This window comes from Erpetoichthys calabaricus, chromosome 4, assembly GCF_900747795.2.
Source record: "Erpetoichthys calabaricus chromosome 4, fErpCal1.3, whole genome shotgun sequence".
In the NCBI taxonomy this organism is placed as follows: domain Eukaryota; kingdom Metazoa; phylum Chordata; class Cladistia; order Polypteriformes; family Polypteridae; genus Erpetoichthys; species Erpetoichthys calabaricus.
The window spans coordinates 145,229,552-145,251,490 of NC_041397.2; the positions used below are offsets into that span (position 1 = coordinate 145,229,552).

The window sequence follows — 21,939 nt, forward strand, 5'->3', positions numbered from 1 at the left end:
CAAGTTATTACTCTTTTTATCTTTATTTTATTGTAGAATCAACTCACAGCTGCGCGCACCAGTGCGTGCGTGGCGGATGCGTACGGCTGACGTTTTCATTGTCTACCACCTTCGCTAATCATTCTTGAGGCAGATTGAAGACTTAAGTGCCAGCTTAACTGAAAAATTAAAGAAAACATACTAAGTTTTAAAAAAAATGAGTTTTAACGGGAAAAGATGCCGACGAAAGAAGAGAAGCAGCGGGACGCTAGGGTCAAGAGCTGCTCATTAAGCAGCAAGCGCATCAACCTCTGAGCAAACGAATGGTAAACGTACAGAGAAAGAGGATAAATACTATGAATGGTCATGTCAAGTGTATTCACTCCACGTTATCGTGCAGTGCGCTGTTACTGGTATTTTGATAAAAGAATCTGAATAACATATAAGAACCGTATAAATTATTAAACAGTAAAACATTAACATTTAAGAAGTAAAGATACATTGAGTACTACTGTAGTGCTTTCGGGTATAGTACATTTTTTGTTTGCCCATTACATGCATAAATGTATACATTTTTTGGTGTACCTACCCAAGAACACGCGACATGACCCGGCAGTTAAAAATGTATCGCTCCAGCAATTTTAACTGTGTTACAAAGTCATCTAATATGGTATTGCAAACAGCAGCGGGAGCGTTTCTATAAACTCAATTTAAACTTACTGTTTACACCGTGCTTTGAAGATGCATAGTATGCGACACGTGTTTCGCCGTAATTGTGGGCTCATCAGGAGTACACAGTCACTGCACTCCCTTACGGGAATCGATCCTTGGACGTAGAGGCGAAGCCCCTAACGTTGTGCCACGGCGTGAGGTTCGTTCATTTGACAGCATGTAGATCGGGGTAATTACATTGCAGGCATTCGTAGTCTGATTCACAATCTGATTGTATGGGTGGTTACCCACCAGGTAACGCTTGTGGTTGGTGAGCAAGTCGGCTAACTTCTGCCACGGTGCCCTCTTTCAGTTGCGAGAAGCAGATCATACAATGGTTGAAATAGTTTAATATATATAGCAAAATCACCGCGCTTCGCAGGGGCGAATATGGTATTGCAAACGGCAGCGTTTCTATAAACTTAAAGTTACGGTTTATACCGTGCCTTGTTTCATATTCTTTTCCTACCTTATCAATTGTGTAATGTGTTTTTTGAAGAGGTTTGATTCATAGAAGTGATCACTCCTGCTGCGTTCAGTCACTTCACGTGAGCCACTGTCTTGTGTGATGTTGCGATGTCCACGGGTTTATTTAATGTTAGCTAAGACCCGGCAGTTAAAAGTTTCTCGCTACAGCAATTTTAACTCTGTTACAAAGTGATGCAAACTCTCGTTTATACCTCGTGTCTTCTCATTAAACTTGTATCTCGCGAATATGGCATTGCAAACGGCAGCGGGAGCGTTTCTATAAAGTTAAGGTTACGGTTTACACCGTGCTTTTTTATACGTCGTGTCTTCTCATTAAACTTGTATCTCGCGAATATGGCATTGCAAACGGCAGCGGGAGCATTTCTATAAAGTTAAGGTTACGGTTTACACCGTGCTTTTTTATACCTCGTGTCTTCTCATTAAACTTGTATCTCGCGAATATGGTATTGCAAACGGCAGCGGGAGCGTTTCTATAAAGTTAATTTAGACTTACGGTTTACACCGTGCTTTTTTATACCTCGTGTCTTATGAAGATGCTTGTATGCGTCACTCACTCGCTTCTTATTGTTTCGCTGCCTTGTCAATTGTGTAATGAATGTTTTCTTCTGCGCTCTTTGGGGCTCCTCCTTCTTTTCTACGTACTGAGTTCACAGTCAGTTCACGTGATTACGTGGGAGGCGTGATGACGCGACACGCAACTTAGTCTCCTACGGCCATCTTGCTGCCTACCATTACAGTATATGGACAAAAAAGAGGTTCCAGTTATGACCATTACGCGTATAATTTTGAAATGAAAACTGCCTAACTTTTGTAAGTAAGCTGTAAGGAATGAGCCTGCCAAATTTCAGCCTTCCACCTACACGGGAAGTTGGAGAATTAGTGATGAGTGAGTCAGTCAGTCAGTGAGTGAGTGAGTGAGTCAGTCAGTCAGTGAGGGCTTTGCCTTTTATTATTATAGATATATATATAAAAAATGTAACTGATTTTCCCCAAAATAATTATTTAGCTTGGAGTTTGAAATTATAACTTCAGGTCATAAGTAATATTTTCCCCACTGACTAACAAGAATTTCTGTCTACTTGCAAGCAACCTAACAAACCCTAATGGTTTTCAAAAATGGATTTATCTCATGACCCCAAGGCCCACAAAAATCCAACTTTACCAAAAAATGAATATGTGGAGGGAAAAGAAAAAAAATTGATAAAACTGCATTATTTTGCATGTTACAATAAGAAACAGCCTCCTTACTCTGGTCTAAACTGGATACAGAACTGGTAGCATGTCCAGCTGCCACATCAACAGGGTCATGAATCGAATGTCATTCTTTATTTTCCTTGATGTTATTTCTGTTTTGAATACAAAAATACAGTCATCCCTTACTCTTTGCAAATTAGCCTGAAATGAATAAACACCTTGTCTGATTCCATGGACTGTGAAAGCATCCACAGTTATGGGCCTGGGTGATGCACAGCAATGCTCTAACCAGTTTCACATTCTTTTATATCTAAAAATCCTCCACATTAGGGATTAATCAAACTAGTGTGAATCTGGTAAGAGTTTCTCAACAAAACAATAACTTAAGTATCACAAGTATCAAAAATACAGACAAAGAGGGCAGCTCAAAATGTAATGCAGAAAAGTATTTGTGCCAGGTAGGAAAAAATTACAAATGTACTTACAAAAAATATTGAAAAATAAATGATAAGCAAAAACTCCCTGTGTCACATTACATGTGTTTGGCTTGTTACAGTCCGATCCTGTGGCAATATATTGTAAACAAAGTTCTGTTTGCATTAATCTATTATCTATGCACTCTCAGACAAGTTTATTGTGAATTGAAATGCAGGTTTTATTTGGATGGTAATCACATATCATTTTGCTCCTTGACCCCAGGTAAAATCCAGTACAGCCTGATAAATTTGTCCTTGCGCCAACTTTGTTTCAAAGTTAAACAAAGCAAGTATTATTATATGTATTAGAATTTTCAAAGCCACTGGTAAATGGAGCACAGAGATCATGTTTGCAGTGAATTTATACTTTATTATTTAACTAACATGCAAACAGCATGCAAAAAGGTTAGAACACAGCAGACAACGTTTTGATGTACAGTATGTTTAAACAGTGGTGAATCAATTGCAATTCTTATGCCCGATTCCAATTTCATTAACACTAGAAATGCCAAAGCCTAATCCCAGTCCACATTAAACCCCTTCACACCTCTCCGTCAGCATTTTTTGTGTTGTAAATGTGTCGATCAGCAAGCAGCCTGCTATCTAATCCCCCCACCAACACAGAAAGGGCAGAAAGTTCTCTTAACTCAAGTCTCTTTACCTGCGTGTGAGTTGCCTGGAGTTGTTTAACTCTTTTAGGGCTAATTTTTTTTTTGTTTCTTTTCTCCCAGGGCTGAATATTTTTCCAAAAACTAACATTTTTTAAAAAAGAACACAAAGCAATTGTTTAACATATCAAATCAACAAAAAATATTTACTTTTGACAAATGTTACTGTCTTGCATGTTGTATGAGCCTGCATACTCTATGATTTCACATACATTTTACACAGCAAAGTCTGATCTCGCTCAAAGCAGCCAATTTCAGTCATTGCCACATTGCACTCCTTACAATATGTGTTGCTTTGGTGCCTATTTTTCAATTGTCTGTTGCTGCACTTTCTAACATATATTGTTAGTGTGTACTGTAGAGAGACAAGTCACCCATTTGCCATCATGCCATGCCACTGCCACCAAGTTTTCTGCCAGCATGAAAACCGTATTGTCACCTCTTTTCATCTTCTGAAACTTTATGAACTTTATGTATGGCATTATAGCCTGGCTCACCCCATGGGATTTGCTTCTGTTTATTACAGAAGTGAATAAAACTTTGCAGCAGCACGTACCTAAGCCACCAGGGGACAAAACACGTTTGGACCAATGCTCCCTGAAGTTATATCACCAATTCTGTCTCATCTCTATTTGTAATGCCACAGCGCGCTTCATCTCGTCTTTCGTTGTGGGTTTCCACTTTGAAAAATGAGAATGCGATGCAAACGCAGCCCGCGATTCAAAAAAAAATCTCTGCCTACCTGTTTGTCTCGTCTGACAGTAGCTGAAAAGCAGCATCAGGAGAGAGCAGCCTGAAGTACAGCAGCTGGTGATCTGTCGTGTCCAACAGCAAGCCATGCCGTCTTGTAAACTCCAGTAGCCAGATCAGCTCTCAACGGATCAATGTCTGTGTATTTATCCCATGCGAACCTTGCAGTAAATGCATCGGCTGCGCGAAGGCACGCAACTGGCAGCAGATCCGCTGGCGCGGCATCGGCTGGTGTCTGATCAGCTGATGCCTGCTTCTAACTCTCTTGCTCGATCTCCTGATCACTGCCAATAAAGTCCGATTCTGAAAAATCAAGAGTCCGACTCCGCGATAATGCGCAAATGCGCATAATGCGAGTGTTTTCTTTTCTGCACTTGCTTCGCTGCCTTTTCACATGTCGGTGCCATCTTGTCTGTTTACATTTCGCAACTCACGCACACGCAATGTTTATTTGCCGAGTCAACGAGTCTAGCATTCCTCCAAGCACAGAGGGAATGCCTGTGACGTGACAGTGAGATTTGTCGCCATTAACAGCTGATTGTCGCCCTCTATCCCTGGATGTCGACTTTTGTCGACATCCGCCTTCAACCCCTCCTGTCGACAAAAGTCGACATCCGCCCTAAAAGAGTTAAGATAAATAATATATCGTTATTTGGAATACATGCGTTTCATGCATGTTTCTGTCTACAATCATCTATGTAAACACATTGTTAGAACAGAAACATTTTTCATATTTTAATAATAATTGACTAAATGTAGCCATGAAATGTATAATGTGTGAAGCCTGAAGTCCAAATATCAAATAAACACTTTCACAAAAGTTACAAGTATAACTAAACAAGTGCGTTTTTGTTCAAGAATATAACTGCAAAAGAAGAACTCACGCTTTATACGACTGCTTTGGTGGTGCAGCGGTAAGAACTGCTTACTTGTAATCAAGACGTTTGCGGTTCGATCCCGGACGCCTCCGTTTTGAGGAGTAAGCTGCTCTTATTCTTAGTATTATAGAATAAAAACATACATTTGATCTGAGTCTCTAACAGCTAGTGTACATTTATGGTACTTGTAAAGGTTAGCTTTTTTTTTTTTTTTTTTTTTTTATTAAGGGCGTGTCAGTATCGTACCATAACGCAAGTTCATTTTCTGCAGTTATATTCTTGAATAAAAGTGCACTTGTTTTGTTCTACTTGTACCTTTTGTGAAAGTGCTTATTTGATATTTGGACTTCAAGCTGCACACATTATACACTTCATGTCTACATTTTGTCAATTATTACTAAAATAGGAAAAACATTTCTGTTTTAACAATGTGTTTACATCGATTGTTGTAGACACGGAACACACATGAAATGCATGTACTCCAAATAATGTTATATTATTTACCCTAAACAACTCAAGACTTGAACCAAGAGAACTTTCTACCCTTTCTGCATTGGTGGGGGGGATGTCATAGCAGGTTGCTTGCTGCTTTTGCTGATCGACACATTTACAACACAAAAGACACTGACAGAGAGGTGCGAAGGGATTTAAGGTGGGCCGGGATTATGAGTTTTTTCGTAGGCTTTGGTAATGCTAGTGTTAAAAGAAAATTCAGAGATTGCTGAAAAGTTCAAGGTGCTGTCTGTAGGTGTCACAAAGGATGACAATGAGAAGTTTTTACTCAGTGATTTAAACATTCACACCTTCGGACAGAACTAAAGTTAGAAATTGTAAACACTATTTTTTCCATTTATCTACCTATTTAATTTCTTACCTGCTTAATTCAATTCATGATAGCAGGGCTCTGAAGCCAGACCTGTAATATCCAGTGTAACACAGAGATCTACACTAAGTTAGTGCTGGATGCATTTTACATTTCTTTGAAGGTTGCTGAATTTCATGCATAAAGCAACTCATTTATTCCTATTTTACCAAAAAAGACTGAGATGCTACCTTTCCTAATTTTTCCTTCCTTTGACTTTGGTTAAAATTTAATTTTCTCTTTTCAGATGCCAAACTGAAAGGGTCAGAGTAAACTACTTCCACCAACAAGTCCTTGGGACTTTTTTTTACAGAGTTAAATAGATTTGCTTTGAATCAAGCAGCATTTACAACTAGTTATGATGGTTTGCCTCAACACTGCAGAATTTTCAAAACATTCTTAACTTGCCTGTGTATGAATGGTTAATGCAGCAAGAAAATTCACCTTACCCAAACTTGGCAATTATAACTAAAAGAGTAACATGAAGCTTTTACTTATTACTAAATGCATCTATGCATTGGGTTTAGCACATAATATTGAATATGAAGCAAACATCCCATCAATAACCAAAAATTTTTTTTTTAATAAAATGTGAATATTTTACACATGGTGTAGATGCATGATTATATTTTAATCTGTGTATTCAATGCTGGTAATTCATGTACAGCATTATTAAATTTTCAATTCACACACACACAAAAAAAAGTCACACAAAGCAACAAAATAAACAGCAATCTATATGTGGGTGGCCACCTCAACAAGGTTCTCTTTATTAATTTTTTTAATGTTGGCAAATATTTCTGAGGATATAGGCATAAGATCTCATATGGCAATTCATGTGCTCTAAACGGCAACATACAAATCACAAAGCCCTAAACAGACCATGTAGTGATAAAGGTGATGCAGAAATACACAGTATGGATAGAAAGGAATTGCCTAAAAGCTAGGAATATCCTCCTCTTACCATGCAAAAGCTGTTATGAAAATTATCCTATTTCTACTAGACAGTGGACAACTGATTAAAAGAAACAAAATACAGTAAGTGAAAACTTGTTGACACAAGTTTGTACAGATGTTTAAAAATATCAATTCTCTCCAGTACTGCCTGGTATTTTCAGGAGCTGCATAAAGTGAGCAGGAGTGGGTGGAACTTTTTTGGGAAGGAGCAGGATCAGTACTGTGCAGGTCTCTACTATCATCTCTATCTTTTTTGAACAGCATATAAATGATTTGGGCATCTACTCTAATAGATGTGTATCAGCATCTGATTGCTTTACCTTTAGCATGATAAATTTAACATTAATCTGGAAAAATGCTAAAGCAAAGACATCTGGTACTATAAGTGTGATGCAAACACCATTGATTGTAATATACTTTTGAACCAGCTGATTATCTAAAGCAAATTAAACATAGGAAGAATATCTCAGATCACAGTATATATATACAACTTGAACGAAACTGGAAGTTTGACTTTGGCTGAAATAGTCAAAAATTTAAAGTATTATAAACAAGACAACAGAATCCACTTACAAGCTACACAGTCTCAGAAGTATGAAATCTACGCTCTTTCTTTTAAGACACAGATCTCCATGAAACTTACAGGTTGACACAGATGGAGTGTTAACGTTTGCATTGGAAATAAGGATTAAAAACTGAACAATATGCCATCTGAATCCAAATTAGTGCACCTCCAAAAGAGTCCTAAAAAATTGTACAATATATGGATAAAACTAATAGAAACACACTATCACTACACATTTCAAACTATTTCCTCTGCTTGGCAACTGAGAGCAAAAAAGAACATGATGGTAAACAACTTTCTAAATTTCTGATAATCAAACTGGACACATTTAATAAAATAGTGAAACTATTAGAAAGCAAACACATTTTAACTTAACAAATTCAAAGTTAAAAAACAAACCTTGCAAAAGGAATGAATGACAAACTGTACCTGTAGAAGAAAAAAGAAAAAAAAACATGAATTCTTTTGCAAACATAAAATATTTATTTTATGTAAACTGGGATCTTCAATATTGTGAGTAGTGATGCTCCAATCTAGATAGGCCCATTTTCACACCAAAGGATGTATTAACCAGTGATCAATAAATTAGAAAATCTCAAAAAATTACTTAATGAGAATCTGTTTTTCTAATGTTTACTATAATTAGAGTTAGTGTGTGCTTGGTGTGTGGGTGTGTTTGTGTGTGTCCTGCGGTGGGGTTGGCACCCTGCCCAGGATTGTTTCCTGCCTTGTGCCCTGTGTTGGCTGGGATTGGCTCCAGCAGACCCCCGTGACCCTGTGTTTGGATTCAGCGGGTTAGAAGATGGATGGATGGATGGAGCTTCTTTAAGAAAAGGAACTGCAGGTATCCTTATGCTGCTGGAACTAGCTGTAAATAGAGAGCCAACAGTTACAACTTAGGAGTGAGTGAAGGCAGAAATGTTGACTTTTATATTAAAGAAAGTAAATGAAATAACTGAGAAAAGGCTATCTGAGAAGTCAGGCTATGCATGAAGAGTCATTGCACAGACTAAGAAAAGAGATTTGCATCTTTGGCAGAAATGAAAATAGAATGAGTTCAAACCTTTTCATTTTGTGTTATAATTTTTAATTAGAAAAAGAAAAGAAAAATGTACATGCTTAGTAAACAACAGGCTTACTAGCTTAAGAGCCAAATATGTTGATTTTATTTGTAAACATGTTAAGCACATTAGCTATGTATATTCTTGATAAACATGAACATTTTATTAGAATTGTGGAGTGTAATTATGACAAGCCTTTCTATTTTAAAGGGATTGTATTTATTGTAGCATTTTATATGGTTACTGAATAAGCCTACAGAATTTTGTTGTTAAAAAAATGAAAACAAGCAGTTTAATTGTAAAAATACCACTTTAATGAAGAACATAAGAGTTCTACATGGCTAGTTATGCAGGAGCTTAATGAAAGAAAAACATAATAAGATAAAAGAAAACAAATCAAAATGGCTTTTGGTATACGTCAATTCTAGAAACATGAAACTGGTGATCAGTATTGGTACAAAAAAAAAAAAAAATGATCAGAGCATCTCTAATTGTGAGATTAATAATGAATGGTGAACAAATTTGCCCATTGTAGGGATTGTTTTCAGGGAATAAACTATAGAGACAATTTAAATAGACTGTAATTACAAATCATATTGCTTCTATCATACAAACACACAACAAAAACTGCATCAAATGTGATAGAACACTGCTATCATTCCATCAATGACATTTCTTTACCAACAAAAAATACATTTTGGCATTTTTCTCTGGATTCATTTTAGACATCTGTCAGATTCAAATGAATGCCAGCATGTTTTTTCTAATCTAGTACAAGTTTTACAGACTTTATATCATTACAGTCACCAAATTACCTCTTCATTTACTCTAAATGTTACTTCCTCTTTGTCTTTTCTTCAAAATTCCATCTGATAAAAAAATGTTAAGAACTACTAAATAATTGTGTGTACCGTTTAATTTCTTTTTTGTGGTATATCCAAAAATTCCCTTACTTATAAATCAAATGCTAGCTACAGCAGAAGGCGGCATGTTTATATTATAACTTGATACATTTTCCACATCAGAATCTCTTATAATTTATTGTAACTTTTTAACTTCTCAAGTGCACTATGATGCTGTTGTGACAATCTATAGGGGTATTGTTACTATTACCCACATCTTACTGAAAGCATGTGTTTAGACATGACAGAAGAAGTACATACAGTGCTTAAGCTCTCTATATACGTTGCACTTTTACAGAGTAAAGACTTGTTATTGAAGAACATGTCACTTTGCTAAAGAAAAAATGGGATATTAAGAAATATCAGCATTTTACAATATTAAAGGTTAAAAAAACTCTGGTGACATGTTACAACGGATTTTGTCACTGAAAAAGCCTAGCAATACTTTGCTCTAAAATAATATGAAGTAGCGTGATTATTGCAACATTCAAACACTATCTATTGAAAGAACTAGCTAATAATACCATATAATTAACAAATCAAAAAAATGGCAAAATTGTTTTAATTCTAAGATTAAAACTGCATACTTACACACACAAGTATGCACAGAAATATGTTTCCACTACACAATACTGAGGCTAAAAAAAATTGCAAAAAATTACTAATAAATAACCAAAGACAAAAACTGATAATGAAAACACAAAGTGTGATTGAGTTTATATAACACTAAGTGAAAGCAGCCAACAATACGTGTCATTTGTTTACTCCTGGAAAGAAATATTTCAAGTTTAAATATAGCTTTTATGGTAATTGTTCTATTACAGTACATTATGGGTGAACACACTGTAGATGTATACAGAATTGTACAGAACATCTCAACTAAGTGTGCTCCACAGTGTACTAGTACCCTACTGAGGGCAAATATATTTAACTAAGCAAAAAGAGGAAACCTGAAAAAGCATTATGTCTATTGAACAATTCTATTCTATTGACAGCATTTCAAATTTAGTCAGTGAAAGACATTAGGCTATCATATCAATAACAGTCTGCCAGAACACACATATTTGCATGACATATGGTTAATCCTGCACAAACTAGAAATTAATTAATTATAGGTCTACAATCTCAAATACTATAATACCACAAAAGACTGAGAAAACATAAGTATATCAAGGTTGAAACCAAAAAAAAAAAAAAAATCAATAAATGGTAGCTAAATAGAAACTGCAAAACTAACACTACTGGTTTACACACACAGTCTGAAACAAGCCAATGCTGTTTTAAACCATTTTGCTTTGATCATGTTATATTTTTCTAAAGTACAGTACATAACAGCTTCCTACAGCTTTAATAATGCTTTCAGGTACAGTTCACATCAATGAATTATTGTGCTAATCATTCTCCCTTTAAATTTTTGGACACTTGACTTATTTGCATACTTATTTACATTTACTCATTTGTATATGGCTGACACCTTCATTTGAGACACAGGTATGACTGGTTACATTTCTTTTTGTTTTCTCCAGTTGGAGCACAGGCAGGTGAAGTGACTAGTTCATGGTCACACAGTGTCAGTTGAGGGATTTGAAGTCCAAAGCCTTAAACCACTATGCCATACTGTCAGCCTTTCCTTGTCTGACCACAACAGTTTTGTGTTGCTGTTGCTAATAATCAGGAAACTGCAAGAGAAATCCCATCTGTCTTTGAAAGGTACAGGAATGTCTAAACAAGAATTAATGACATTTGCCATTGCCAGTTTGAGGTACTGAAGACAGACTTCCTGAAGCTTTTGAAGTACTCAGAGTAAGGACCACAACCGTAAGGATGATAATTTCATGAGCCTTGTCAATGAAGAGGAGATTGGATAAAGCTTATGGAAGATTCTTCTCTTCTGTGAAAAACTGGCTAAAATTCTTCTGCATAAAGCATGGTTTTGGCTTTATGGTCAAATGGGACCTGTTCTCTGGAACACTACATTCACTTCATCAGGCAGGACAGTCTGTCGTGCAGTAGACAAGCTTCCTTGATCTTTTTGGACAACATCAGCAAAGTAATAAAGAATTCTGTAACTATATATAATTTAAAATTGGTTTAATTTGTAGTTTTCAAACAATTTTAAACATGGCTTAGCAGTGTTGGAACTGCCATACCAATTGGCCTCTCCAAATTTTAAGTTTGTTTGTTTATTTTGTTTACCAAAGAAAGGTGGCAAGGATTTTTTAATTAGGCTGAATGTTTAAAGACATCAGCTTCTTTCCAATATCTTGTTATCATTATTAAAGGTATTTACAATGTCCCAAATTATAATGCACTGTTTATCAATGATTTCCTCATTTATTATCTAACATAGTACAGTGGAACCTCGGTTCACGACCATAATTCGTTCCAAAACTCTGGTCGTAAACTGATTTGGTCGTGAACCGAGGCAATTTCCCCCATAGGATTGTATGTAAATAAAATTAATCCGTTCCAGACCGTATGAACTGTATGTAAATATATATATTTTTTTAAATTTTTAAGCACAAATATAGTTAATTATACCATAGAATGCACAGCGTAATAGTAAACTAAATGTAAAAACATTGAATAACACTGAGAATACCTTGAACAACAGAGAAAACTAACACTGCAAGAGTTTGCGCTATAGTGCTAGGAACTGCTCGCTAAAAACATTTTTTTTTAATGAGGTTTAAGCACAGGGGAAAAAAATGAACATTTGAAAAATCCGTAATTTAATAAACCACCAAGAAAAGTAACATTGCAACAATGCAGGCTACAAACCGATCACTGTAAACAGAACTGAAAACAAAAACAAGCCTTCTCTACCTTATGCGTCTCTCTCTCGTGTCTGTGTGTGTGTGTGTGTGTGCGTGCGTCTCTTTTCCGAGCCTGGAGCGCCTGTGTGTCTCTCTAGCCCGCTCCTGTGTGTGTGCGCGGCTCTCTCTCTCTCTCTGGTGTTGCCTGTGTGTGTGAGTCTCTCTTTTGCGAGCCTGGAGCGCCTGTGTGTCTCTCGCGTGCACTCCTGTGTGTGTCCACGCCTCTCTCGCGTGTGCGTGTGTGTTTCTTTTTCTCTCTCTCTCTCTGCCTGTGTGTGTGTGCCTCTCTTTTGCGAGCTTGGAGCGCCTGTGTGTGTGTGTGTCTCTCTTTTGAGAGCCTGGAGCGCCTGTGTGTGTGTGTGTGCGCTCCTCTGTCTGTCTGTCTGTTTCTCTCTCTCTCTCTGCCTGTGTGTGTGTGTGTGTCTGTTTTGCGAGCCTGGAGCGCCTGTGTGTCTCTCTAGCACGCTCCTGTGAGTGTGCACGCCTCTCTCTCCCACAAGCTCCTGTGTGTGTCTGTCTCTCTCTCGCGCTGCCTTCTCTGGCGCTGCCTGTGTGTGTGCGCAGCTCTTTCTGGTGCTGCCGGTGTGTGTGTGTCTCTCTTTTGCGAGCCTGGAGCGCCTGTGTGTCTCTCCCACGCACTCCTCTCTCTCTCTCTGTCTGTCTGTCTGTGTGTGTGTGTGTGTGTGTGCGTTTCTTTCTCTTTCTCTCTCTGCCTGTGTGTGTGTGTGTGTGCGCGTGGCTCTCTCTCTCTCGCTGCCTGTGTGTGTGCGCGGCTCTCTCTCTCTCTCGCGCTGCCTGTGTGTGTGTGCGTCTGTCTCTCTCTCTCGCGCTGCCTGTGTGTGTGTGCGTCTGTCTCTCTCTCCCGCTGCCTGTGTGTGTGTGCGTCTGTCTCTCTCTCGCGCTGCCTGTGTGTGTGTGCGTGTCTCTCTCTCGCGCTGCCTGTGTGTGTGTGCGTGTTGCGCTCTCTCTCTTGCTTGCTGCACAGGAAATGCACAGGGAGAGACTGAACATGTACAAACCGAAAGGGAACCTGGCTTGTTCGTATACCGAGTGTGTGGTTGTGAACCGAGGCAAAAGTTTGGCGAACGTTTTGGTCATAAACTGATTTGTACGTGTACCGAGACGTTCGTGAACAGAGGTTCCACTGTATATGGTTATGAGAAGCTTCTATTAAGTAGATTTCAATTTTCATATAAATAATGAATGTGATTCCAAAGCAAGGTAGTTTATAAATCTTGTCTTGATCTGAGCCACCATGTTACACATCCAATGCACAAGGATGGTCGCACGTTACATTTAGTAATTTTGAAGGGATTTTTCACTGATGCAACTTAGGATATTGGAATCTTTAACTACTGTGTCTGCTTTGATATATTAGTACCTATAGCTAAAACTAAAAGTGGAACCCACTGTTATGAGACATTTTAATGCGAGAACTGCTTTGATTTTTTTCTAGCCAGCCAGATTACAATACTGACTTTACTACAGCGAGCAATGTAAATAGCTAGTTGATCAATTTTAATAATAGGTTCAAGGCATCCATCCATCCATCCTCTTCCGCTTATCCGAGGTCGGGTCGCGGGGGCAGCAGCTTGAGCAGAGATGCCCAGACTTCCCTCTCCCCGGCCACTTCTTCTAGCTCTTCCGGGGGAATCCCAAGGCGTTCCCAGGCCAGCCGGGAGACACAGTCCCTCCAGCTTGTCCTGGGTCTTCCCCGGGGCCTCCTCCCGGTTGGACGTGCCCGGAACCCCTCACCAGGTAGGCGTCTAGGAGGCATCCTGATCAGATGCCCGAGCCACATAATCTGACTGCTCTCGATGCGGAGGAGCAGCGGCTCTACTCTGAGCCCCTCCCGGATGATTGAGCTTCTCACCCTATTTTTAAGGGAGAGCCCAGACACCCTGTGGAGAAAACTCATTTCAGCCGCTTGTATTCACGATCTCGTTCTTTCGGTCACTACCCATAGCTCATGACCATATGTGAGGGTAGGAACATAGATTTACTCGTAAATTGAGAGCTTTGCCTTATTCCTCAGCTACTTTTTTACCACGACAGACCGATGCAGAGCCCGCATCACTGCGGACGCAGCACCGATCCGCCTGTCGATCTCATGCTCCATTCTTCCCTCACTCGTGAACAAGACCCCAAGATACTTGAACTCCTCCACTTGGGGCAGGATCTCGCTCCCAACCCTGAGAGGGCACTCCACCCCTTTTCCGGCTGAGGACCATGGTCTCGGATTTGGAGATTTGGTTCAAGGCAGCACTTTTCTATATACTGTAGTATAGGTGCACCTATAAATCATTGAATAATAGCTGTAGTTATTAAATAATATAATGATATCAAATGTGGGCAGTACGGAGGGAAAATAATAGTGGTGCTGCCTTGCCACAAGGAGACTGGGGTTCACATGTCTGTGTGGGTTTCCTCTGGGTGCTCCAGTATCCTTCCACAGTCCAAAGACATGAAGGTTAGGTGGATTGGTGATGCTAAATTGGCTCTAGTGTGTATATGTGTGCCTCTGTATGTTCAACCTGTGATAAACTGACACCCTGTCCAGGGATTGTTCCTGCATTGTGCCCTATGCTTGCTGAGATAGAATACAGGCTCCTCATGATCCTGCTAAAGAAATAGTGGGTACAGAAAATGGATGAATGGATGACTAGAAGGAAAATATAATGTAATAGAAAATAACATAACTAAACAACAAAAAATGGATACTTAAAATTTCGAATCAAATCACATATTGCAATTTTTTATAACAAGTAGGAAATCTGGACATCAATATTTGCTTTGCACTACAAGATACAGTCATATGAAAAAGTTGGGAACCCCTCTTACTTCTTTGGATTTTTGTTTATCATTGGCTGAGCTTTCAAAGTAGCAACTTCCTTTTACATGACATGCTTTATGAAAACAGTAGTATTTAAAAAAAAAAAAAAAAAATTTTTGTTGATTAATAAAGTATATATATATATATATATATATATATATATATATATATATAAAGCTTCAAGACTGAAAGACACAATGCCTTTACAACACCATCCTAAATTGGCACTTACAGATTACCAGGCATTCATTTCATTGGTAGGGGAAACACTCCATTGGCTTCCTCAATGATCTGGACAGTGAAGCATAAAATAACAGCTAATACAGCTTTTTTTCTTTCATGCACCTAAAATCTGGAACAATTTAATGATGGAGATAGTCTCTTCAAAAACTTCTATATATTAAAAAAAAAAAAACACCTTATTAAAAAAAATTTGCCTTTTATTTATTTATGGCAAATCTACTGTATAATGTTTAAAATTAATAGCAGGGAATGTGCTAATATTAGCTTGGCCAGTCTGCAGGGAGGCTATTGTTATAGAATCTTGAGTTGGTGCACAGAATGTAGAATCAGTGGAAAGGGGGGCCTATTTTTTGCCTATAAGGGACAAGCTAGTGACTCACACATACACATATACAAACATACATATGTAGTGTCGTGGATTTATTTTTTTTTTGCTCACACAAACAAAAAATTAACTTCATCTTACAAAAGGACAGTTAAATTGTATCATTTTAAAACAGATATTTTGCTCAAGTTGACAGGATGGATTTAACTTTCGGGAAGGCAGGACCTCAAGGCATTCTAGTTTACTGAGTTATACCACTGTCAATCACAGTGACATCTGTTTAGATGGAGCACAAAATGATTTTATCACCTGTGAAGAGATGGGCACCTAGGAATTAAACTGGTTTACAGTCTAGGAAAGGAAGATGTCCAGGTGCTTAAAACTGTATCCGATTACTTTGCCGTGGAACTAGAAATTGCCAAATTTACAGCTTGGGACAAGAAATTTCTTAAAAAACATCAAAAAATGTTATTGTTTGGGAAACAGACATACTCAAAACAGATTAGACAGTTGATGCAAAATCATCTATCATATGGACTATATGGATGGACTGAAAAACGAGACGAGAGTGTCATCAGAAGAGGGCACTAGCATCTGCTAAAGCATTTCATAAATTTCGATTGCTAAATCAGTGCCACCCTGGTACATTCATCTTTGACATCTTAAACTTTTCGAAAACCATTTCTAAAGACTATATATACTGTATATCCAGGCTTTGCTATCCACATTTTCTTTTATGCCTTTCTCTATAGGTATTATTGTTCTTTAATCAATACCACAGCTTTTAACTGTCTATACTTAATCGTTATATCGGGAGTGATTGAAGTAATAAGGTACATTTTTTTGAGCACCAGGGGCCATAAAGAAGAGCACTATGATCCAAGCTGCAAGGTTTCTGAGGACGAAGAGCTTGATCCGATAATGAACAGTGCGTTAAAGACAGACATTCATTGGTTGATAAATGGCCTACAGGATAGCCTTTGTATGTTCGAATATATTCTTGGAGACCAAAAATAATATTTAGGTCTGAGATAAATCTAAGACATCTTACATTGTTCATGCCTATGGTAAGTAAGTCTGTCGGAGTACTAGGGAAAAGCGGACAGTGCATGTATTATTCATACGACACTTGTGTGGGTTAAATTGCTAGAGAAGAACGTGCATGTTTATACGTCTTTCGTACAGTACTTCTGTAGTTAGGTTCTGTGTGTATGTGTACAGTATATCTGTGTATGTGTGTGTTAATCTTAAGGTACGACAGTACAGCAACCCAGTAATGAACCTGATGAGTTCACTTATTCCTAAAGAAAATAGGTAAAGGGTAAGTAGAGGGAAATATCACAATAATACTAAATTATAATACTGCACCAGGTCAAGTCTACCCTAATGGATAGATGCACATCCCAGCCAGAAGAGATGGTTCCTTACCCAAGCAGGAAGACCCAAACAAATGAACAGGTGTCCTGACCGGACATGTGCCGTCCCTGGTCAGGATAAAAGAAGACAGGGAAGGACGATCTCTGAAAGATGTTTATTCCCTCCAGGCTATAGATGGCAGCAGCCCTCCATATCGCCGCCCATTCGGGAACCAGCAGGGAATGACAAGAGGTGTAGTCCAGCAGCACAGCCTTGTTGGGGTCAGTGGGTGCGGCAAGTAGGGGCACTGAAGTGAGAGCTGCTCCCTAATATACTGGACTTCCATATGACCTGGAACTGCTTCCAAAGGGCAGCAGCCCTGGCACCAGAAATACTCCCGGGTCTTCAATAAAAGGGACTGCACTCCCTTATCCAGGCAAGTCAGAGCTGGAAGATGTACGGCAACACTCACCTGGAGGAGGGCAGTGCAGTGGTGAGAGGATAGGAATTGTAAAGTGAACTGTGGTGAGACATTACTTGTGCTTTTGTGAACTTTTGGAGGTATTGTGTAATAAAACGCACCTTTATTTGAACCCAGGACTTTGACTATGTGAACATGTTTGGGGCACAGTGATGAGCCAGTTCCATCACACTATATATAAATAAAAAGTCTGCACGTGGAAGTGTGTGAGTCTGTCTTTTCGGCCTGGAAGTGAGAGGTGCAGTTGGGGTAAGCGCTCTACCTCAGAGGAAACAAACTTGCTTAGCTGCTAATACACAACCGAGGTGAGCACATCAGCAAAACGAAAACTCCTAGGAGAGACACACCCAGAGTAGTTCCTTTGAATTAAATCTCTACATTTCAGTTTTTGTTCCGACGATCTCAATAGTTTCTAGGACCCTGGGCTTTTTACAGCACAGGCTTACACAGCTAGTATGAATAAATATATATATATATATATATATATATATATATATATATATACACACACACACACACACACATACACACTGTATGTGAATATATGAATGTGAATATATATATATGTATACAGTATGTATATATTAGCATTCGTAGTCTGAAACACGATATACATATGTATGTATATAATGTTTCATATATACAGTATATATACACACACATTTACACAGTATATAAAGACCCTCCTCTTACCTGGAAATGGTGGTAGCGTTGACACGGGGACTACAATACTCAGTCAGTAGAAGAATGCCATTATCAACACACACAACCTTTTGAACAGTCCAAACCATGATCTTATCTAAAACTATGTGCAGGGTTAACTTCTCAGCTAATCTGGACAACAGTTTCACTCCCTTGTTTTATTACAACTTTCACCTAAAGAGTATGTCTTTGTGTCTTCTTTTCGTTTGTGTTTAACCATGTTGAATTTACAACTGTGCCGGTTACATAAAAAGTTTGTGCTATAAGGTCAAGTCAAATAGCATGCCATGATGGTGGCATCGCTTTTCTTTGCTTACATTCAATTTCTTTTCCATTTAAAAGATGGTATACAGAGCTATGAGATAAATTAAGCGCATTCACACTTGTACTTCTAGAATAGACCTTGTTATGAATAGAAAAAAAAAGAAATTTTTTTTTTTTTTTTAAGTAGAAGTAATCTGCTTTGGCAATTTCTTCACAAGCAGGGTTATTATGAAAGGGGTAAAAAATAATTGGCAGATTAAGAAAATTCAGAGGAAGAACCTATTTTCAGTCAGGCCAAATGCTAAGTTACTTTCTGGTCATTGAATGTATAATTTGTATACTGCACTGCAGTATTTTTCTATAACATATGAAACAATTACACTATATTACATATTCCACATCAGACTATGAATTATTATAGGAAACAACTCGACCAGTGTCTTTTGCACATGTACTATAGGAAAAACACTAAGAAATTAACAATACAGAGATGCAATTACTTTAAGCTTCCAAGAATGAAAGTACTGAATTCCTTAATCATGTTGTATATACTCGGAAAAGATTAGAATGCTTCAACTTGTCTTCACTTCTATCCTGATTGACGCACAATGGAAATGTTCAAACAAACAAACATAAAAAAAATCACGATGGCATCTAATAGACATATAATATGATTGCACTTAAACAGTGTACCAATCACTTCTGCAGGTTCCCTACGACCAATTATTTTACTGAAAAAATGCTCTTCTAAATCGTGTACTGATCTCCTGTCCACCATTATGCACTACTGCTGATGGCTGGGAATTGAATTTCTCTAAGTAGTACTGCCGCAGCATAATTTTCCCATTTTTACAGAGGACAAGCTATGTTACCAAGCTGATATGAACTGGGAATAAGACAAAGCAAGTTTGTACTTGTTGGCAGCACTTGCCTTAATATTCTTCACGATCACCGAGTTGATCATACTGGTGAGCAGTAATGCCTGTGTGGAGTTCCTTTTCAGTTCTTGCACCTACTCAAACATTGCACCCTGTTCACTCTATGAAATGCTTGCAGGCTGCCATCTTTCAGTCCTGCCTGTAAACAGCTTCCTGTACTCTCTTACAATATTTTCACACAAACGTATTACTCAGCACTGAGTAACATAACAGTGCAAAATGACACCAGTTTCTTACTGTTTTGTTTAGCCCAAAAAATGCTATATTATATATATTAACTTGTTTTCAAAAGTATATTTTTGTGGTTGAACATTTGGTTCCTGCAGCTTCCCCTGTGCCAGTTTTCTCGGTCAAATCAAATATATGTGCCTTGGGGGGGGGGGGGGGGGGGGGGTTGGTGAATATGGAAATATAAAACTCCTCTTCTCTTACCTGCTGCCCTTTCTTCAGTTAGATACCAGTGAACTGATTATTTTTTTTTGTAAACATGAATCAAAGCCTAACAGAATTTGTGTGACATTGGAACCATTTAAAAACTACTTTACGAATTGGATAAATAAAGAATTAAGGATTTCTCATTGTGAATATTTTAATGACTCATAACTTAGGTCCAAACTATCAGAAACGGATTCTCAAAGTGCTTCTTTTCTACTTTTTCAGCCACCCATCAGAAGGTCTCAGTATGTATCACTGCCTCCCACAGAAGTAGCATGCAAGTTGTTTATTAAGAGACTGAGCTAAATTCTACAGATTTTGCATTTACAATTTACTTCACACCTTTATGTGCACATTTCTCAATATGAAGTAATTCTGCTTAAGATTGTTCATGTTACTTGGGCTTCCGGATGCCATCTGTTTGTGAAAGAAGTACAAGTGCATTGAAACAACATAAAAAGGGCTGTGCAATTAGAGCAGCTGGTATGGCAAGACAGACAACACTAGAAATGACCATGAACAATTAAGTAAAAAACACTTTCTTTTCATCTGGATCCTTTTCTGTTAAATTTATGGGTCCTAAAAAGAAGCATTGTGGTCCCAATCCCTGTTTCTTTTTCTACCCCCACAAAAAAAGTTTTAAAACTCCAAAACACCTTTTTAGTGAGCTTTTTAATTGGGAAAAGGGAGAGAAAAAAAAAATAAAACACTCAAAATGAACATTAGCATTAACTTTGTGAAACTATATGCAAAAGGAAACTCAGCGGTTTCACTCACCACTACCTATTCTAATTTATTGTGCTCTGGAACAGGATTCAGTGTCGGATGCAAGGCAGTGTTATGTGTGTTGGTCAAGCATGCAGATAGGAATTTCATTGTAATATGCATGTGTGACAATAAAACTTAAATGAACTGGAGATGCTACATTTTTTATCAAAGCAAGACCACAGTTTTAAAAGGGTTGACACCGCTGTACTGCTGCATATTGTTACTAACTACAACAGATATAAACCATGATGAAACAGAATGAAACACAATTTTTAGAGCATGATGAGTTGTTATTCAGAATGTGGTAGAAAGAGAAATGAGGATGGTGCTAATAACTTTTAGTGTTTAAATAAGACGACATTTATGCATGTCAACTTTCTGATGAGTTAATTATAATTTTAGGCCTTGATCCCAAATACAACACAATGATTTACACCAATTTTAAAATCAACTTTGAATCATCTTTAAAACATTAATAATTACTGCCACTGATACTCTATTCTGTAATAATACAGAGACCTGTAATACAATTTCTCAGAGGCTAACATTACTGAGTGTGCCGGGACCTCACCTGGAGCCTCATGTATAACGCCGTGCGTAGAACTCACACTATAACATGGCGTAAGCACAAAAGCGGGAATGTGCGTACGCATAGAAAAATCCAGATGCAGGAATCTGTGCGCACACAAACTTTCACGTTCTTCCACTACATAAATCCCGATCAGCGTGAAAAGTAACGCACGTGCACGTGCCTTCTGTCCCGCCCCAACTCCTCCCAGAATTATGCCTCTTTGAATATGCAAATCTATATAAATAGCCTTCTGTGAAAAGACAATGGGAAAAGCACGGGGGAAAATATAAGAATTTCAGCGAATACCAAGTGGAGGCAAAGGAAAAACGTACTATTTGTTGGTTTAAACAGTGGTGTAATCAACAAAAGAAAGTTGATCGAGTGATTTAGTGTCAGAGAAACTCGAAAGCTCAAGTTCACAAAGTCGCACAATGCCCGAAATAAAAAAAGTTGTCACATATCAAAGTCGGCGTGAAAAGGCGACTCGTAGCGGACCGTCTGAGTGTCGTATGAAAGCTTATTAGCGTACAGAGAAAAAAAATAGGCACACAGTGGGGAAAAATGCATGAAATGTCAACTTTAATCTCGAAATTTCCACTTTAATCACGTAGTTTATTTTGTCATTAAAGTAGATCATCATAAACTTCATCTTAAAATCGTTTATTTTACTAGTTTCTCAAGTAGCACGTTAAATGCTTTGTTCTGTATTTGATCT

At 38.0% G+C, this 21,939-nt stretch overlaps 1 protein-coding gene across 1 annotated transcript in view; it reads right to left on the minus strand.

The window, feature by feature from the left end:
• Positions 1-21,939, minus strand: part of LOC114650314 (vesicle transport protein SFT2B-like) — a 167,371-nt gene that overhangs the window by 31,536 nt on the left and 113,896 nt on the right. The window contains exon 7 of the mRNA XM_028799865.2: positions 7,929-7,958. Coding sequence (XP_028655698.2) covers positions 7,929-7,958 — 30 coding nt within the window. The remainder of the gene's footprint in view (positions 1-7,928; positions 7,959-21,939) is intronic.